At 43.2% G+C, this 13,336-nt stretch overlaps 1 protein-coding gene and 1 non-coding gene across 2 annotated transcripts; one reads left to right on the top strand and one right to left on the bottom strand.

The window, feature by feature from the left end:
• The first annotated feature begins 2,829 nt into the window (after window positions 1-2,829).
• On the top strand, window positions 2,830-5,783 carry LOC125517665 (uncharacterized). Its single transcript, XR_015609245.1, has 7 exons — window positions 2,830-2,834; window positions 2,945-3,194; window positions 3,279-3,444; window positions 3,557-3,785; window positions 4,396-4,627; window positions 4,700-4,948; window positions 5,523-5,783. It is a non-coding gene; the product is annotated as an uncharacterized LOC125517665 (transcript).
• Window positions 5,784-7,384: 1,601 nt separating this feature from the next.
• Window positions 7,385-13,022, bottom strand: LOC125517666 (uncharacterized). Its single transcript, XM_048682877.2, has 3 exons — window positions 12,693-13,022; window positions 9,613-9,984; window positions 7,385-9,543 (listed from the first exon to the last, which is right to left on the bottom strand). The coding sequence occupies exons 2-3, from the start codon at window positions 9,930-9,932 to the stop codon at window positions 7,701-7,703; spliced, it is 2,163 nt and encodes a 720-aa protein (XP_048538834.2). The 5' UTR covers window positions 9,933-9,984; window positions 12,693-13,022; the 3' UTR covers window positions 7,385-7,700.
• Between the last annotated feature and the right edge of the window lie 314 nt (window positions 13,023-13,336).

The following is a 13,336-nucleotide window of genomic DNA, read 5'->3' on the forward strand; positions in this document are numbered from 1 at the left end:
CTTACAACAAATATAGAATATCAAGAAAATTTAAACCTACAAGAAAAAATAAATGTGAAAATAACATAAATTGTGCAAAAAGAAAACGTAAGTTGATTGACCATATATATTTTTTGACATATATGTCGACCCATCACTTTTTGTGCACACACTTGATTAGTAAATGTACATGTGTCAGTGAAATAGGCGGAAATAAGTGCATATTTCTTTGAGGGTTAGATATACACAATGGAAAATAATAGCCAAGTAAGTCTTTTTGACCAGATGCTAGTTGAGTAGTGCCTTTTCTTTTCCCAAAAAATCAGTAGTGCCTAAATTGGCTATACACGCGCCCAGAATTGGCTGTTGGCGCTTATCGAGCCCGCGCAAAATTGTACGCGCTCGTATCCCTTCACCCCCTTAGACGCGCGAAGTTACCCCAATCTTCTCTCCCGAACGCGCGAAACCCTCCTATTCCCCAAAGCTCAAACCTGTACACGCGCGAACATTTTCCCCCAAATCCCACTCCAGCGGTGAGAGCGCCGCCAAAATAGCACCAAAGCTGCGGCGGCGCACCTCATCCATAGCCGCGTCACCCGTGCCCTCTTCAAGCCATCGCCGTTGCAGGCCCGGGCTCCCGCGGCTGTCGCTGCCGCAGCCGCCGCCGCTGCATCTGCAGCAGACCTGGGCTCCCGCGGCTGCCGCTGTAGAGGGGCCGCCGCCGCCGCCTCTGCTGCATCTGCAGCAGACCTGGGCTCCCGCGGCTGCCCCTGTAGAGGGTCCGCCGCCGCCGCTGCAGAGGGTCCGCCGCCGTGGAGCTTGACCGACCTGCTGCCCTCGACAACAACTTCAGGCGGAGGCATCCGTGCTGCTGCCACCCTGCTCCTACCCTGCCGCCCTTGACCAATACGTCCTCGGTCTGCAACCTGCTGCAACTATAGGCGTCTTCTTCAACTTCAGAATCAAAGGCTCCATTAGGTGAGCTCACATGACAATGTTTCCCTCATGTTCCTATATGTGTCTGATGCATCAGTTTAGGGATCGGTAAATGAATTTTTTTAGAGATCTTTTTTACTCCATGAAGATGAAGCTCACATCTAGGAAGTTGTGATCCCTAAAAAAACTGTCTATTTGTGTATATTTGTTTTCTGATTAAAACTGTGTATTTCTTCATCTCATAAAATTGTAAGCTGTATATTTGTGTTCTGATCAAGAAATTGACTCTGATACAGAATCAGAAGATGGTGAGGACTTGCAATTATCTCATGGAGACATTGATGATTTCTAGTAGTTTTCTTGTTGTTTGAGATGAATTTCCTCAATGTATTTTTAAATCTGGACATTGATGATTTCTGGTTGTTTCCCTTTGTGTTGTACTTTCTAATTTGTCTAAAAAATTTCAGACCATCGCATCCCTTCAAGGAATTCCAGCGCCTGAGATTCCATGCATTGTTATACCACCACCTCCAGCTTTTCCAAGTTTAGCCACTTCGTCTCCGATCTGTTCCCCGTAAGTGGTATGTACCTATGTCTTTTTGAATGCAATAGCGCCAAATAGGCCAAATGAAAACATAAAAGGAATATGTTGTAGTATATCAGCAAATGCGCAAAAACAAGTGAAAATTTCCCAGAATAGTAGTCGACATATGGTTGCACTTTGTTTTTTGGTTCAATTTTTTGGCCAAATAGTGCTGAATTGGTATTTTAATTTTACTTTTTAATTGGTTTGGCAAATATGATTGAAAATTTCGCAGAATAGTAGGCATCATATGGTTGTCCTTTTGTCAAAATTTCATAATTTTCTGGACATTTGTTATTTTGGTTCAATTTTTTTGCCAAATAGGGGCTGAATTGGTATTTCCATTTTATTTTTTAGTTGGTTAGGCAAATACAATTGAAAATTTCCCAGAATGCTAATAATGACATTTGTGCAGCCCTCTGCCGGCGAACCAACAAATGATGTTGAAAATATGGATAATACATTACGTGGAGCGGAAGATGGAATGTTTGGCCGCTTCTTTGATGCAAATGGTAATGATGCGAATGGTGTTGCTGCTGGAACTTTCTCCCCACCTGGTGATGATTTACCTACATTTTGAGATATACCTCGTCGTGGTGAACGAGGTGGTCTGAACTTTTTTTTTTTTGATTAATTGGAAGCAAATGGACAATTATCCTTTTGGCCATGCACTTGGTTAAGGTTGTGATATTCTGGATCAGTAACTCATATGATGCATGGTGTATGTATTCCACGCTACTAATTGGCACCTAGGTAGATGACATTTTGTGAGTTCTAGGTACTGAGCTAGATGCCATCTTTTGTAAAGAGTGGTACTATTATGTAAACTCTTTGATGTTGCTATTTATAATAATGGTGGTTGAAATATATATTTCATGTGATTGTTTTCTAATTTTTGAAGTGATTATATACAATTATTTTTTATAGTTTAATTTGTACGAAACAATATTAATTTGCCCAGTAATGCAATATTTTGAAATAATGATTCCCTAGGGTTTGTAAACCCAAGGGATCTAAACTGGGCTAACAACGGTCGCCGTTACACAATATTTCCCTAGGGAAGGAAACTAACCCAAAGGATATCAACTTTACAGGTCAGCATGCGGGCCACCTGTCGCTTGTGTCCCTAGGGTATAGAACCCAAGGGAAAGAGGACTATACCTAGGGTATTCCTTCTTCACCCTAGTGAAACCGAGATTTCCCCACCATTCGTGCCCTAGGGCGATTTCCCTAGGGGATACACTAGGGAAACCCCTTTCCCTAGCGTTTTTACCTGCTTGCTTAGGGTATCCGACCCTAGGGCTATTTGCAAAATCTAGTAGTGCACGTGCATGTGGCATGTGCAAAAAACATATATTCCCGACCTTCAAATTATATGAATTATTCATCACCAAATATTAAAATTTGTTGTCTATATACTAACCTTCTAACCATGTTCCATTTCAGGTGTGAGTACCCTTCCTCATCCTCCAAGCAGGCAGAGGTGGTAACTCATGATGTCTCACCAACGTCAACACACTCGTCTCCACTCATCTCGGCTCGTAAACCTCCTGGTTGGCATATACAGTTTTTCATCAGAATAGATCTGGGGGGGTTCTTACCACACGTATCCTCGTCTGGGGGGGCCATTCCGGAGCTTGGAGGAAGCTGAAAAGGCTATCAAAAGCCATCTTGATGGCCTGCGCTCTCCAATAATGTGTTTTTTCTCAACTTTGCCATGGATTTCTGCATTTCAGAAATTACAATCTACTAACATATAGTGTGTTCTAACCTCAACCAGGTGCAGAGATGGGCTATCGCCGGCGGAGGTTGCAGTGCGACATCGCCTTTATTGGCCTGATGGCACAAGGAAGAAGTCGTCCGAAGGCAATCCCGGGCGTAGGAATATGAACCTATTGGTTCAAGCTTTACTGGATAAATACAATGAAGATCACCATCTTTTGGGGGTTTGATCTCTCTCCCTCCTCCCGCCCTCACTCTTTGTCCTATTACCAGGCTTGTATTGGTCGTCTTCTGTTCATGTACTAATTGCTGATACAATCCATGCCTCCTTTTTAGGATCTTGCATATGAACTTGATAATGTTGTGTGCTCCCGACAAATTTACGAGGAGGAGGGCGGCCTTATTAACAAATTCTATCATATCAATTTGACTGCAAAAACCAAAGGAGATGATGGTTTTCACAGTGGTGTCGACAATCTATTCTTTGGTGAAATCACATGAATAGAAGGCGAAAATGAAGAATACATGCTCAATTGTTTCTGTATGGTTAAACCTATTGACAATGGTATTTCTTCCACCTTAGATTAAGTTCTGTTTATACAGTTTGGGGTCACATTTGTTTGTTTGCCCCTTGTGTCATGTTTCCCTTCATCTCATCCATTGTCCTTGAGCTTTACTATAGTTTTAAAGTCTAAGCTAGTTCATTCGCAGCTATATGTAGTCACTTTCTGCACATGCTTTTATTTTGCTTGGTTGGTTATTTTTTGGTAATTAAATGACAAATCAATGGTATTTCTTCCACCTTAGATATGTTCTGCTCAATTTGGGGTCACATTTATTTGGCCGACCTGTTTGGTTGCCCCTTGTGTCATGTTTCTGTTCATCTCATCCACTTTCCTTGAGCTTTACTACAGTTTTAATATCTAAGCTAGTTCATGCCCAGCCATATAGTGATCGTCTACACATGTTTTCTTTCTCCTGGCTAGTTATTTGGTAATTAAATGACAAATCAATGGTATTCCTTTTACCTTAGATTAAGTTCTTTATAGAGTTTTAGGTCACATTAATTTGGTTAGCCTTTTGGTTGCCCTTCATCTCATCCACTGGTCCTTAGCTTTACTACATTTTATATCTAAATATGTAGTGACTGTCTACATGTCTTTGTTTTGCCTAAGGCGCATGCTCAGGTTGTACGGAGTACGGGGAGTATGATTTGAAGCACCCTGTTGATGCTGATAAATACAAAGGTGGCCACTCTACCCCGGTCATTCAGTGTCGTGGTATCAATCATACTCCTTTCTTGCAACCGGATGTACCTGTATACATCCGGAATAAGCAGGATTGGTTGGAGTTTGAGAAGGCTATGTTGGCGAAGGAGGAGGCTAAGATAAGATATATATATATGAGGTAATGTTTTATCTTGTGGTTGGTATTTGCTCTTGTTAGTAATGGTACTGAAGTGTTATTGTTCGCTTTCAGTGCCCTGCTGATTCTCCTATTCAAGCAAAAGTGGATGGTGCAAGAATGCCTGCTTGTTTGGCCAAGGGACAAGAGGATGCTGGTTTGGCCAAGGGACGAGAGAGTGCTGGTTTGGCCAAGAGAGGAGAGGGCGCTGGTTTGGCCAAGAGAGGAGAGGATGCTGGTTTGGCCAAGCGAGAGGATCACCAGGGAAGCGTGAAGTACATTGTACCTGCTAGGCGTGGGATGGTGTTTTGAGTATCCCCTCAGGTATTAGATAAATTTGATTTGATTTCGGTAATATTTGTTTCACTACTCAGTGGTTCATTAGGTTCAAGCATTATAGTATTGTTACAATCTACGCCGTTGCATGTTTAATGAATATTTAGTTGATCAACTAGTGCCTTGATTCAAATTTGTAAACTTGTTCTTTTCTTATCACTTTGTGGATTTGCACAGTATTGACATATTTGTCAAGTGTATAAGAACAATTGTTCCCAAATTCTCTGGACATTTAAACACTCGTGTGAGTCATTCATTCATGATCGTTCAACTACAAATGCTCTCATACTCTTATAAGGCTATTTTCATTTCAAGTTTAGCAAAGGACGATGCATTCCATATGCTCTCGATGTGTCATTTTATAATTTTTGCCATCCTGCCAAATTGACAGAAATGAAATTCCAATTGATGAGTTGTTTCCTTCATAGCTCTCCTTGATATTGTTACACTATTTCTGGAACTTGAATCATCCAGCAAAGTTGATTTTGCTTGGCATATCTGTCTTTTATAGGTTAGTTGATATATCTTTTGACCATTCATCTCATTACATATTCTGGTTCAGGTCTCTCTCCACTCATGGACTTGACAACAGCTACATGGCGAAGACAGCATAGCAATCTATGGGGATGTAGTTTGTTGCCACACCATCTATCATAATTGCTGTTTTTTAAATTTCCAGTATCCTTTGAGAAAGATTGAACTCGTCATGCATCATCATTTGGAATACTGTCGCTGTATTGGTAGCATGTATGATAAAGTTTGGTCGGATTTTATATTGCTATGGTACTGGAATCGGATGCACTTTCCAATTTTGTCAGTTGTAGATGAAGTTTCTAATCCAGAAGTTGAGATCTTGTAAGTTGAAATGTACTCAACCAATAAATCTTTTCAGTCCATAATGCGATTTCTACCTTTTGAAAAAAATTCATTTGACCAATTACTTTGGACTTGGCGTATGTAGTTGTTGAACATGTAAGTAGCTGTAGGAAAGTTCAGTCCGATTTTATATTGTGATGGTACTGGAATCGGATGCACTTTTCAATTTTATCAGTTGTAGATGAAGTTTCTAATCCAGAAGTTGTGATCTTGTTAGTTGACATACACTCAACCAACAAATCCTTTCAGTCCATAATGTGATTTCTACTCTCTGAAAAACTGCATTTGATCCGTCCAGTGGCCATCTACCTGCCTCCTTGTTGACAGCATTGCCACTCATCAAGTTTCACATATTCTCTCTAGATCACATAATCCATATTGTAGACAGCGTTGCCATCCATCAATTTTCTCATGTGATCACATAATCCATATTGTCATCACTAACCTTTAGCAGTTGTTTGTTGGCGTGCTGAGCCCCAGTTCAACAGATTATTACTCCCTCTAAAGCTAGTACAAAGTTGAGTCATCTATTTTGGAACGAAGGGAGTAGTTTCAAGCAAATGGCCGCATATAAAACATAGCTTGTTACCTAGTGGATGATGATGAAAGTTAGCTTTCCGACCATAGCCATCGCCACCGCAACAACTTCCCTACACGCGCTGATTGGGCATCCCTTCTTCTTCCCCGTTCGGCAGACTCATCGGCGGAGCTTGTAGAGTACCATTCTAGAGTAACTCTTAGATTATGGCTTCAATTTCATCCGGTGGTGTGAATACAAGGCCTTTGATTCACTGGTTAACTATCGTGAGGTGAATCCGATGGTCGCATGGTCTTTTAGGGAGGGTAGTGGGTTCTAACTTCTAAGAACACATCAGAGAAAGAGGACCAAAGCTGCTTGAGTCCTCTTCTCAATTGGAAGTGTGGTATCGAAGGGTGAACCTAAACTACTAAGCGGAGCAGAGGCACCGAGATTCCCCTCCCGCGACCGGCTGCCGGAGCGGCAGGCAGAGAGGAGGCACATCCAAGGGCTCGCCGGTGAAGTCCGGAGGAAAAAGTTTGCCCTAGCCGCCTAGTGTTAGGGGAGGCACTCCTCAAACCTTAATTGGGCTGTCATGGGCACGGTGGTTCTTTATCTCCCACAATGCGCAAGAAATAGAAAAAATGGTCTAGATGTAGCGAAGCACGTTTACTTTGAAAATCTCCTAACCAAGTCACAAACTGCATAAGATTGCACTTTGCGCAATAGTATTTTCCCTGTTCCACAATATTTGTATATTTTGGAGAAAATATATCTTCCTGAAATTCACCGCCAAGAAAACTTCTGCACACATAACTCGACAGTTTTCCCGCTTGAGCTATTGTTGGAGAGTAAAATTTTTGGCCCAGTGAAAGACTGAAACGAATTCCACAACAGATGACGATTTTTGCATAGAAGGGATCATTCTTGAAGAACCAGTTACACACCCCTCTTGTGAGAAGAGAATGATTTGCATAAGGTCACCAAAAGGAAACGTAAAGAACAGCTTTTTGGTGGCAAAAACAACCATGTAAATCAGGCCCGGGCCTGGGGGAACAAATGGAGATAGATATAACAGTGTGCATCAGTTATTCAGTTCACACAACCTTCAAAATCTTTCCCCATGCCGCCTACTAGGAAATGTTTCTAAATATTCAATGATAACGCACAGCAGCAGTACAACATGTTTCGGGCTATGATCCACACAAAGACAAGGTAATGTTCTGCACATTGTCAGATGAACGATGAAAATCTTCACATAAAAGGTACCACTAGAGTTCATTAAGGAGAAGGAAAGCAACTATCAACATAATGTACATTCTTTGAACTGATAACAGCAAGTACAACTTATGCTGTGAGAGGGACTTTGCAAGTTGCTTTGTTGTGCCCATAGCCCTTGCACCTGCTGCAGCGCACCGCCCTTTTAATTGCAATACGAGGATCAGCTGGCTTTTCCTTTGGTCGGCCAACTTGGCGGCGAGCTAGAATGGGGCATGGTTGCAATCCCATGCTCTGCGTTACGTCAGTTGATGCAGGAGGTACAATGACATCAGGTATCGGGTTGATTGACATGGCGTAAGTCATGCGGTAGTAATCTCTTCTGAAATACTTGGCACAGTACTCGACTGGATTCTGATCAGTTTGCTCGAACACAGCGATGGCATGACAGCAAGGAATCCCAGACACATGCCACTTTCTGCAGGTGCAGTCCCATGTATCAATGTTGACCGTATAGACCGAACCATCACATACTTCAAACACATTATTGTTTCCATCATTTTCAGTTGAGCAAACAACACTGAGTGAAAGAGCTTTGTTCATCTCTTCCTGAAGTTTCTGATTTGCTGATGGTGTTAATACTTCTGACCATGTATTGGAAGATTCCCTGCGTGTATAGATCATCTCCATCAGGTTGCATCTGATTGTATCAAGCAGCTGCACTACCGGGAGCTCATATCTGTTGGGGATCCACTCCGCAATTGTCTCGGAAATATTGCATGTGTATTGGCCAAGACGTGACCCTTTGAATAACGCATCTGACCACCGCTCAGGTTTAGTCTCCAAAAGCCATTCAGCAAGCTTGTCACACTCAGCTTTAATGAGATCAAAATAATGATTGAATTCATCAACTCTGCACGAATATATGGCATCCTTAAGATGCTCGACCATTATATCTTTTACTTCTTCACTCCAGCTGTCATCCAATTTTGTTTTAAATTCTTCAATGAAAAAGCTGACATTGTATCCATGATAACTATCTGGAAATATTACAGAAACATCATCCCAGAGACCATTTCTGCCATTTGATATGAATGTTATGTCTCCAGGCATAGGCAACGATGCCTTTAGCTGTTCAAGAAACCAATGCCAATTTTCTTGACTCTCGTCATCCACTACAGATAATGCAACAGGGAACACATCACCTTCACCATCAACAGAAGTAGCACCTAATAGTTTCCAATGCTTATTTGGTTTCACAGTTATCACATCAAGAAAGAGAAGAGGCCTGCAACCATTCTCAAAACCATGAAGGGAGGCATGGAATGCAACAAAGAAGCGGAACTTTGAACCTTCCAATGCCTCTACTGTTGCCATACTCCCAGGGTTTGTTGCGAGAATTCTATCACGAAACCAAGGTAACTGATTACATGCCTCTTCATGTGGGCTGTAAAGTTCTTTTCGAGCTATTAGTTTGCCTCGCCAAGCTTGAGAATAGTTCAGGCTTAGTCCGTATTCACGCTGGAGATCATTTGCAATATCTCTTGGCCTGTAGTTTGGACTGTCACGTAATTTTTCCTTGATAACACTAGCAACCCATTTTTGAGAAGCTAGGCGATTACTTTTGACTGTCTCTGATTCACATGTATGGCTCCCAACCACTTTCTTGATCATGAACTCCTGATTTGCAGAAGATTTGGAAGCATGTATGCGCCAGGGACATCCTTCATCAGTACATTCCACAGTGACACGAGAAGAGTCATTCTTGACAAATCTGTAATGAAACCTATGTGCAATGGCATACTTGTGCAATGCATCACGAAATTCCTTTGGACCCTCAAATACTTGGCCAACTCCAGTGATTGTGTTCTCCCAACTTGCACATATCCTTTGCCGCTTAGATCCATCTGGAGCAGTCCCTATTATAGCAGAATCTGCAGGAGTGCTGGAATCTGCTACAGAGCTCTTTACCCTGTAAATATATCTCATGTCACTTTTAGAATACGCTTAAGAGGGATATTTATATCAGTCAGAAGGTTACCTGTTGTCAACCTTCTTAATGACATAGATGTCTGTTGTCTCCGAGTCCGCATGGAATTCAACCATGCGCTTAAGGTCTTTGTCATTGGAAATTGAAATCAAAGTCTTATTATTTCTCGGAAGGAAGTATTTGAATGCATAGGAATCAAGCTTGAGGTTATTGAGTGTTGAAGATATCTCATGTTTAAACGCTTTAAAAGTCCAACCACTTTTCACAAGCATCGCATGTGCCTCTCCGCCAGAATAGGTCATATGCCCATCATCGTCAGTTGTGAATACTCCACCTAGTTGAAGAACAGCGACAACTTGTCTGCTCCCCATGGCTTACTCCTTCCTAAGATGATATAGCCAATCCAAAGATCCCTAAGATGATCTGCAAAATTCATAAAATTTACACTTAATAAGGGTCTGTTTGTGGTTGCTGAATCATGCTTAACTTATTTTTAAATCTGATGTGGAAAAATAGCCACGAGAGCAGAAAAATGTAATGATAGCCAAATGAAAAATTAGGCAAGAGCTAGTTAGGAATGTCGGATCATCATAATCCACCTCGATGCCAAAGGCAGCCTAGTTAACCTACACTGGGAGCCAATTATGGCAGTTTCAATTTTCCTTTTTGCTCAGTTGGTATGTATTTAACCCGTTAAAAGAAAAGGCTTCAAGTTCAAGAAATAGTTGTGCTGAATATTGCCCAGTGATAAACTTGCTCAACAAACTCCAACCGTAGATTGTTAAGAAAAATAAAAAGGGCAGCCCGGTGCACGTAGCTCCCGCTTGTGCAGGGTCCAGGGAAGGATCCGACCACTTTGGGTCTTTTGTACGCAGCCTTTCCCTGCATCTCTGCAAGAGGCTGCTCCAGGATTCGAACCCGTGACCTCATGGTCACAAGGGCAACAGCTTTACCGCTGCACCAAGTAGATTGTTAAGAAAAATAAGAGACAGAAATAGCAGGTTATCAAAAGAGCCAGCTAAAAACAATCAAACCAATGGTCCACAAATGACTCCACTCTGCTTCCATTCCAAAAAGAGCAATGGATGTAACTAGTCGTATGCACTTGACTCATGGTGAGAGATGAGGTCCAAATTGATTTCAGTGAGACCGGCAAGGAGGGCATTGATGACCAGCTTGTCGCCCAAAATGCGGCTACCTGTGCAGCCCTAAACGCCACGGCAGGCAGCGGCAAAGCTACAGTCAAGGGCTGGACAGGCCAAACTAGAGCAGAGCCCAAGTTTTTTTCCTCGTGGCCCAGTTTTCCTCTTAGGCCCACTATTTTGCAGCAAAACTGGGCGTAGGCCCACTATTTTGCAGCAAAAGTGGGCGGGCCACAGCCCAGTTTTGCTTCAAAGAAGCTCCGCCACTGCCTGTAGCACCAGTGATTGACAAGGAGCTCCAGGTGTCGGCCAGTGAAGGAGCCTGGCTCCAACAACCGCCGAGCTTAGATATCTGAAGGAGTGCGTAGAGGAGGGTTGCGGCCGGAGAATGTCCTGGATGGCAGTGCCCTACAGCTTGTTCCCGGGATCGAGCGTCGTCTGCAAGGAGCTACTCAAGCAGACAAGCGGCAAAACTGGTGGCCGCACGGTGGCAGCTTGGGTGATGAGATGCAAGACGATGGTCGCTCGGGACAAGGATGTGACGACTGCAACGGCTGGGACGGAGGGGAGACAACGGTGACCGCATCTTGGGCCAAGGGAAAACAATGGCTATTAGTGGGGGCCACAAGCAAGGTGACCCCGAGGAGCAAATGGTGGCGGAGTCATGGAGCAGAAAGGCTTGCGGGGTGAGAGAATGGGGAACACTGGATCAAGATGGATATTATTATGCCTCAGGTTCGCCGAAAAGAGTTGTACCGTGTTGAGGATACAATCTCGCTTTCTCTCTCCTTTAATTACCCCTCCACGTCAGATAAAATCCTACATGGTAAGTATGATTTGGACACGGTCCAGGCTGGAGCACTGGGGCTGTCCTTAAGACAGTTTATCCTAATTAATTGTATTACAGTTCGGTTGGTTAATAATTAAGAGCAAATTCAATTATCGAGTGCTTCACACGTACGATATAGCACTTTACAGGACCCTCCCAACAAATTTAACTTTTCAGATATACAGTCCCTAGCTAGCTTCGATCAACTTGGACTTGGCTGCAAATAGTAAACTAATGGTGCTTGAAGGGCTTAGGTATAATCTCTAATCTATTAAATGTTTCCCATGCATGGTACCAGCATTCCCCTACTACACAATATGCAAGCCTATGACTGGTAAGGAAACATATTTTATTCTCTTCAGCCCTGAGCTTCTTACAAATTACTTTTGGTTGACACAGACATACGAAGTATCCGATGTTTCAGTACTTTGCACAATTGCAACCATCTGGGTGGGGTGGAATGGATTAATAATTCACCATTAGTAAAAACACATTGCTGTGTATCATGTACAATTTAAAATTCACATGAGCCAGGACAGAAATTTAGGGGCCTTATTAAACATACGTGAAGCAATGAACTTTTTTTTTGATAAAAGAAGGGTCTCCCCCTTCCGATTTCCATTAAAGAAACCCAAGGTTCACAAGCTACCGAGACGGACTAAAGACTCTATGGAGCAACACGCCCAGCGCATCTCAACCCGAAGGAGAAATGTCACCAGCATGAACTCCAAGCTAAAAACAAGGACAGAAAAAAGAACTACCATCCACAAGCGGCTACAACGCTGAGAAGCAGGGTGCCAAATACCACAAGCCAGTCTACTTATTACAGACTCCGGGAGCACAAAGCAATGAACTTTTTATGAAAGGAATTCCTACCAAGTGAATATCTGGTAAAAAAAGACATATGTTAAAACACTGGAGTATCTTGTCGACCATGGCCATTACACTCATGAGCCAGCACAACACTACTGGCTGCGACCCTGCGACCTTATGATCCCAGGGGCCGTTTTAAATCACAAAATCCCTGGAATTATACAATCGTTACTTTGGCTACCTCGTCCTTGGTCGGTGCAGAGATCCACATTGCTGTAAAGATCACCCGAGGATAATAAAGAAAATAAAAGACTCGGAATGGAAGCATCAGTCAGTCGTTATCAAACCTTTAGCTTGAACTTGAGCTTCACTGATGCTGCCGCTCCGCCTGACACTGCCCCACTGCTCGCTTGAACTTGACGCCGACACGCACCTCGCAACTGCAGCTTGCCCCAACGGCCCACGCGGCGCCGAAGCCTGCTGCCCGGCACGCTGGCCGCCGGCGCCGCGCTAGGGTTACCGTACCGGCACGTGAGAAGCAAGGCCGAGCCGAGCGGGGAAGACGGCGGGTGGGGTGGGGCTACGGGAGACGCCGACGATCTGGCCGTGCGGCTAGGGTTCGGGCACCGATTTGGGCTCGTGCTCACGCGCACCCTAGACTGGGAAAAATAGCAGGTCCTTTCTGCAAAGATGGAATTACAATCTTGTCCTTCTCCTGTGGGCTGAAATTGGGCTACATAATTACAGTTGAGTCCTTGTAGGCTATCATGGGCTAAAAAGGAGCATAAGAGCACCAGCAGTGTTTTGGAGGCAGCTCTACCTCTAAGCTGGGCCCATATACTCACCTCTAAACTTAATAAAATACATGCAATGTGTAGCCCTACCATAACACTAAATAATTCTGTACCCCTTAAAAAAACTAAATAATTATATTTTGTACTTGTATCTCCTGATCAGAACTGTGCATGAACTTGATCATCCTAATAACAAG

Source organism: Triticum urartu, chromosome 6A, assembly GCF_056163025.1.
Source record: "Triticum urartu cultivar PI428250 chromosome 6A, HENAU_Tu73, whole genome shotgun sequence".
NCBI classification, from domain to species: domain Eukaryota; kingdom Viridiplantae; phylum Streptophyta; class Magnoliopsida; order Poales; family Poaceae; genus Triticum; species Triticum urartu.